This window comes from Vulpes lagopus, chromosome 6, assembly GCF_018345385.1.
Source record: "Vulpes lagopus strain Blue_001 chromosome 6, ASM1834538v1, whole genome shotgun sequence".
In the NCBI taxonomy this organism is placed as follows: Eukaryota; Metazoa; Chordata; class Mammalia; order Carnivora; family Canidae; genus Vulpes; species Vulpes lagopus.
In genome coordinates, this window is record NC_054829.1 from 73,153,081 (window position 1) to 73,160,508 (window position 7,428).

General features: G+C 40.6%; 1 protein-coding gene across 2 annotated transcripts in view; it reads right to left on the reverse strand.

Moving 5' to 3' along the window:
• GCSAML (germinal center associated signaling and motility like) overlaps positions 1-3,235 on the reverse strand; it is a 48,977-nt gene extending 45,742 nt beyond the window's left edge. Inside the window, exon 1 of one of the 2 annotated variants that reach the window (XM_041759811.1) lies at positions 3,125-3,235. In XM_041759811.1, coding sequence (XP_041615745.1) covers positions 3,125-3,153 — 29 coding nt within the window. In that variant the 5' untranslated portion in view covers positions 3,154-3,235. The remainder of the gene's footprint in view (positions 1-3,124) is intronic. The other variant, XM_041759812.1, reaches the window with a different exon arrangement.
• Positions 3,236-7,428: the final 4,193 nt, after the last annotated feature.

The window sequence follows — 7,428 nt, forward strand, 5'->3', positions numbered from 1 at the left end:
TGTAGTTTTACAATCCTTTGGAGAAGGTTGAAGATGATTCTCAAGGGATAAAGGTCTTCTTTGCGTTCGAGCTACACATATTCAGTTATCTTGCCATCACTAAAATGTGTTCCTGGTTAGGTGAAGCACCTGCTGTGACATTCTTGATGTACATATTATCTATAAAGGACTTATTGTTAACTCTTTTGGAGTTATGATTCTTGCTAAGTTTTTATGTTTGTTGAGAGAATTACTGTATGCATGTAATAGGAAATTATATTTATTAGAAAGTATTTATTGTAAGAATATAGATTGTAAAAAATAAACCAGTCTGACAGTGAAAAAAAAAAGGAATCATAAAAATGTGAAAGAATAGCTCCTGGCAAAGATCAGGAAGATATGGCATTTGGCCAGGGCATTGCAGAATGAATATTTTGATGAGTAAAGAGGGTTGAAAATGTACTTTGGAGTAAGAGTTTTGATAGCCAGTGCACACAGCTTGAAATCAAAAGATTAACCAGTGGTCAGATTGATGATGGTATAAGGTCCATGTGATATATTTAGGGTAGAAAAGGCAGCAAAGCATATTAATTTATGCTGCCTTTAAATCCAAATTAATTTTACTGCCTTTAAATCCCTACTTTGCACTAAGTTCTAGGGAGACATACAGACTGCAAAGATATATTCATGGCAACAATTACCCTTGAAGGATTCTCTACTAAACAGAAAACAGTTGATTAGAGGCTTGTTGCTAAGCCTGGCAGTGAAGGCAATGCCCAAATTGAGAAGAGAACAAGAAGGATGGAGTTATTAAAACAGAATATCTAAGATCTTAAATTCTAAAATAAGTGGTCTACACTTCACATGTTAAGCAGTGGGAAATGAATGTACTGCTGAAACACAGGAGAATGTGATTAGACTTTTGCCATGGGTAGATAACCCTAGTTCTGTTACACAATCAAGTGGCCAAAAGTTACATTAAGAGGTGCTCACCATCACTCATCATAGGGAAACACACATCAAAACCACCATGAGATATCATCTCATGTGTAACGGAATGAAAAGAAGAGGTATCATGTTGGCAATGATATAAAGAAAAGGGAACCTTTTTATACTGTTGGTAGAAATGTAATTGATCTAGCCACTAATTCTTTAATAAAAAATGGAACTACCATACAATCCAGCAATCCCACTTCTGGATACAGTCAAAGGTAATAAAAACAGGGTATCAAAGAGATATCTGCACTACCATGTTTATTGCAAAATTGATCACAATAGCCAAGATATGGAAACAGTCTAAATGTCTGTCAAGGGATGGATGGATAAAGAAACAAACTGTGGCAGATGATAGATAGATAGATGATGGATGATGATAGATAGATAGATAGATAATAGAATATATACATATTATACTACTCAGCCATGGGAAAAAAAGAAACCCTGACATTTGTGACAAAATGGCATGGCATCAATTTGAGGGCATGATGCTAAGTGAAATAAGTCAGAGAAAGACAAATATCACTTCTATGCAGAATTTCAAAAGGCTGAACTCTTAAGAACAGAGAGTAGAATGGTGGGTGTCAGGGATGGAGGTGAAAGAATTAGGGTGATGTTGTTTGAGAGCACAAACTTGCAACTAGTAGGCAGATATGCCCTGGAGATCTAACTCAAAAAACAGTGATTATTATCAACAATATTGTACTGTAAATTTCAAACTTGCTAAGGGACTAAATCTGAACTGTTCCAATCACAAAAAAGAAATGATAATTTATGTGATGTGACAGATGTGTTAGCTAACACTACCATAGTAATCATATTGCAATATATAAATGTATCAAATCAACGCATTGTGCACTTTAAACTTACACAATTTATATATCAATTATATCTTAATTTTTAAAATCTAATCTTGTTATATAACATATAAGACTGGAAGGGGTTCAGGTATTGGATTGGAAAGTGGGGTGCTATAAAGACAATCCTTTAAGATTAAGCAAACTATAAAAAGAATAATGTCTGTTGGGGATCCCTAGGTGGCTTAGCAGTATAGTGCCTACCTTTGGCCCAGGGCATGATCCTGGAGTCCCAGGATCGGGTCCTGCATCAGGCTCCCTGCATGGAGCCTGCTTCTCCTTCTGCCTGTGTTTCTGCTTCTCTCTCTCTCTCTCTCTCTCTCTCTCTCTCTCTCTCTCTCCGTATATGTCTCTCATGAATAAATAAAATATTTAAAAACAAAGAATAATTCTGTTAACCACATGTATTCTACAACTTCAAAAGCATTTGAATAAGATGAGGAAGGCTAAATATCATAGTGAAAGAGATTATAGGGGAAAGGAGAAAAAAATGAGTGGGAAAAACTAAAGAGGGTGACAAAACATGAGAGACTGCTAACTCTGGGAAATGAACTAGGGGGGGTGAAAGGGGAGGTGGTTGGGGGGTGGGGGTTACTGGGTGACGGGCACTGAGGGGGGCACTTGATGGGATGAGCGCTGGGTATTATACTATATGTTGGCAAATCGAACTCCAATAAATAAATAGATTAAATAAATTAATAAATAAATAAAATCGCCAAAGGAAGGTCCTACCTAAAAGCATTTGAGTACATTATTTTACATACATAATTTTCAAGGACCTGTTCATTCACATGCAGACCCCATAAGCTAATAAATGGGAAGATAAACCATATACCCAGATGAGGATAGAAAGTTATAGAGTCAGGTGACTACAGACTAGGGTTCCTGAATAAAATGCAGAATGTTAAGATTTGAATTTCAGATAAACAACAAATAATTTGTTTAGTGTAGGTATGAGGCATAAATAATGCTCCAAATATTGTGTAATATTTGTGTCATATTTGTGTCATATTTATGCTTCAAAAGAAAGGTTTATCTCAAATTTAAATCTGACTTGACATCCTGTATTTTTATTTTCTAAATCTGGCAACCTACCATGGTTCCAAATTATGGCCAAAGAAGGAGTAAACTGAGGTGGTGAGGGGTGACTGTGAGTTATTAAAGAACTTAAAGAACACAGTCTTCAGGTTCAAACCTCTGAAAACATCACAGTGTAAGTGTTCCAAATGCATATACCCAGTCTCCCCCTCCCTACTCTTCCAACAAAGGTCCCTGCCCAGAGTCAGACTCACCTGAGTTCTCTCAGGAGATAATTCCCCATTCTCTCACTGTGACTCTGTTTTTCAGCTCCTGAGTTTCACTGCACTTTCAGCAATGATGAGCACAATATGAGGCAGGACGTTTCATCTAACCACTGGCTTGTGCTCCTACCAACAGAGAGCTGCCAAGAGATGGGCATCGTAGAGAAGGCAGGAACCATTCTGAAGGGGAGGGGGGGAAGGTATGTGGGTTAAAAAAATAAGGCTGAAATATAAGAGAATAAATCTAACACTCCTGGTTCACTTTGCTTTCAAGGAAACTCCAGTATTGGAGAATCAGAAGAGATAGGGGATTTTCTATTCTTCAGAAATCTTATATCTCCAGAATACCAATATTTTGTCCTCTTCCAAACAAGCAAAAAGAAATCCTCTTGTAGGGAAGGCTAAAAATAAAAGAAATAAAAGAAAACATAGAAATAAAATGTGTTTGTTCTTCAGGTTATAAAAATTAAATCAAATGTAAATGTCTCTCCTAAAAGGTCTGATACTTCAAAAAAATTATAAGATGGGGAAAAATGGAAAAGGATATGAAAATAGAAGTGTATTGATATTATACAAGCTAGGTAAAGAAGTAACTGTTCTTCCTGCTGTTATTCCAAGGCTAGTATTGCAAGGGGGAAGGAGACAGGGCCTGAGAGACCCATCACCACCATCTGGTGCTGCACTTCCTCCCTTAAACCACCCACCAGAGCCACAAAGCACAAGTTGGCCTCGGTGATAATTTCAAGACAGGCGATTAGCTGGCTGCTGACTCTCAGCTGTTGCTTTGGGGGGAATGAAATAGTTTATTCATATTGTCTTTCACCCAGAAGCATGCAGAACAGATGAAAACTTCAGTTTAATCCAACATGAAATTGATTTGCTGAAGTCAGAAATTATATGCCATCTACCCCAATGTTTCATTTTGTTTTGTTTTGTTTTGTTTTGTTTGTTAACCAAATGAAGATACCAAGCCTGAGGAAGTTTCTCAGTGCTACCCATCGCAAAGCTCTGGGTTCTCATTTTTTATTACTATTTTATATTTCAATCAAAGCATAGGAAAATGTATTTGAAGCAGGAGTGACACACTCATGCTGGGTTTATGCTACTTAATTCATATTTGAGAACCTATGTATCAAACCCTGCTTCCCAAACTTTCACATCTTACCAATGTCAGAGGATTCTGTAAAGTGTTAATTCTGATTCTGTCAAGCTACATTCAACATCCTACCTTTCTAACAAGCTTCCAGGTGATACCACTCTTGCTATTCCTTTGAGTAACTAGACAGGAGGCCAGTGAACCTCAAAGCATAGTCCCAGACCAGCAGCATCACCTTCACCTGAACTTATTAGAAATGCAAATTCTCAGGTCCTAACACACAAACCTGCTGAATCAGAAACTCTGGGAGCAGAATCCTGCCATTGCCTGCTAACATTTGAGGACTGCAAAGAAAAACAATCTTCCCGTTGTTCTGATTAATCGTGCATAGTCGTGAATCTACAAGTATTCCGTTAAGTAGGTCCTTGTTGGGCCTCAGACCCTAAATGGTAGAGATGTGGTTACTCAAAAATCTTCACTTTCTTTAGCCTCTTAAACTCTCCTTTCTGTTCACACTGGCATGAATCTATCTAGAAAAAGACAAGATTCCACTACCAGTGTCTAACCAATGGACATCATGGAACTCATCTTCTTCTGTAGAATGAATAAGATACAAGGAAGTGAGTTTTAGCAAGCTGTACTCTGCAGGGATGGGGACAGTGATGCTTCTTTAACCACAATAAACATGCACATATACACTTTCCTTTGGACTCTCAGTGCCATGTAGAAGAGACAGTAGCCCTTTTAATGCCTACCGGATGTAGGTCATTCATATCTCCCCAAGATTTCTGTCAATATTCTCTACTGGTTGTTGTTCTTTTGATCTTACTACTTACTCTTCTGCTTATCAGCAGTTCAGGTTTTATACAAAATGTTATCCAGTAACCTTGATACTCAAAGAACTATCATTTCAGTTTGGGCTGTTAAAGTTAGGAATTTTGAATGGAAAAAAATCTGTAGCCAAGAATACTCTATCCAGCAAGGCTGTCATTCAGAATAGAAGGAAACATTAAGAGTTTCCCAGGAAAACAAAACCTAAAGGAGTTTGTGACCACTAAACCAGCCCTCCAAGAAATACTAAGCAGATACTTTGAATGGGAAGAAAAATAACAAAAAAGACTACAAGGGAATAGAGAATATGTACTAAAACGATGACAAAACAAGTAATAAAATGGAACTAAATATGTATCTATCCATAATTACTCTGAATATAAATGGACTGAGGCAGGGCAAGACGGCGGAAGAGGAGGGTCCCCAAGTCACCTGTCCCCACCAAATTACCTAGAGAACCTTCAAATCATCCTGAAAACCTACGAATTCGGCCTGAGATTTAAAGAGAGACCAGCTGGAATGCTACAGTGAGAAGAGTTCGTGCTTCTAGCAGGTAGAAAGACGGGGAAAAAGAAATAAAGACACAAAAGGCCTCCGAGGGGGAGGGGCCCGTGAGGAGCCGGGCTGAGGCCGGGGCGAGTGTCCCCAGGACAGGAGAGCCCCGTCCCGGAGGAGCAGGAGCTGCACCAACCTTCCCGGGTGGAAAGGGGCCCGCAGGGAGTTAGAGCAGGACCCAGGAGGGCGGGGATGCCCTCGGGCTCCCTGGGACACTAACAGGCACCTGCACCCCGGGAGAGTGCACCGAGCTCGCTAAGGGCTGCAGCGCGCACGGCGGGACCCGGAGCAGCTCGGAGGGGCTCAGGCGGCGGCTCCGCGGAGGGGGCTGCGGGGCGGGAGCGCGAATCCAACAGCGCAGGCCCCGGAGCACAGGGCGCCGAGACACAGCCCAGGATGGCGCCTCCCCCGGGACAGGCAGAGGCCGGGAGGGCCCAGGACAGCAAGGACGCTCCTGCCACGAGCTGAGCAGATCAGCGGCCCCGCCCCAGAGCCTCCAGGCCCTGTAGACGGAGAGCCCCGGAGCTACTGCGGGAGCTGACTCCAGGGCTGCAGAGCTGCCGCCACTGGGGTTGTTCCTCCTGGGGCCTTAGGGGTGAACAACCCCCACTGAGCCCTGGACCAGGCAGGCGCTGAGCAGCTCCCCCAAGTGCTAACACCTGAAAATCAGCACAGCAGGCCTCTCCCCCAGAAGACCAACTAGACGGACCAGTTCCAGAGGAAGTCAAGGGACTTAAAGTATACAGAATCAGAAGATACTCCCCCGTGTTTTTTTGTTTTGATTTTTTGTTTTGTATTTTTTTTTTTTGCTTTATGATTTCTGTTTCCTTCCCCCACCTTTTTCTTTTTGCTTTCTTTCTTTCTCTTTCTCTTTTTCTTCTCTTTTTTTCTTTTTTCTTCCTTTTATCTTTTTTTCTCTTTTCTTTCCTTCTTTCTCTCCTCTCTTTTTCTCCTTTTCCCAAAAACTTGTTTTTGGCCACTCTGCACTGAGCAAAATGACTAGAAGAAAAACCTCACCTCAAAAGAAAGAATCAGAAACAGTCCTCTCTCCCACAGAGTTACAAAATTTGGATTACAATTCAATGTCAGAAAGCCAATTCAGAAGCACTATTATACAGCTACTGGTGGCTCTAGAAAAAAGCATAAGGACTCAAGAGACTTCATGACTACAGAATTTAGATCTAATCAGCCTGAAATTAAAAATCAATTGAATGAGATGCAATCCAAACTAGAAGTCCTAACGACGAGGGTTAACGAGTTAGAAGAAAGAGTGAGTGACATAGAAGACAAGTTGATGGCAAAGAGGGAAACTGATGAAAAAAGAGACAAACAATTAAAAGACCATGAGGACAGATTAAGGGAAATAAACGACAGCCTGAGGAAGAAAAACCTATGTTTAATTGGGGTTCCTGAGGGCACCGAAATAGACAGAGGTGCAGAATATGTATTTGAACAAATCCTAGATGAAAACTTTCCTAATCTGGGAAGGGAAACAGGCATTCAGATCCAGGAAATAGAGAGATCCCCCCCTAAAATCAATAAAAACTGTTCAACACCTCACATTTAATACTGAAGCTTGCAAATTCCAAAGATAAAGAGAGGATCCTTAAAGCAGCAAGAGACAAGAAATCCCTGACTTTTATGGGGAAGTATTGGGTAACAGCAGACCTCTCCACAGAGACCTGGCAGGCCAGAAAGGGCTAGAAGGATATAGTCAGTATCCTAAATGAGAAGAACATACAGCCAAGAATATTTTATCCAGCAAGGCTCTCATTCAGAATGGTAGGGGAGATAAAGAGCTTCGAAGACAGGC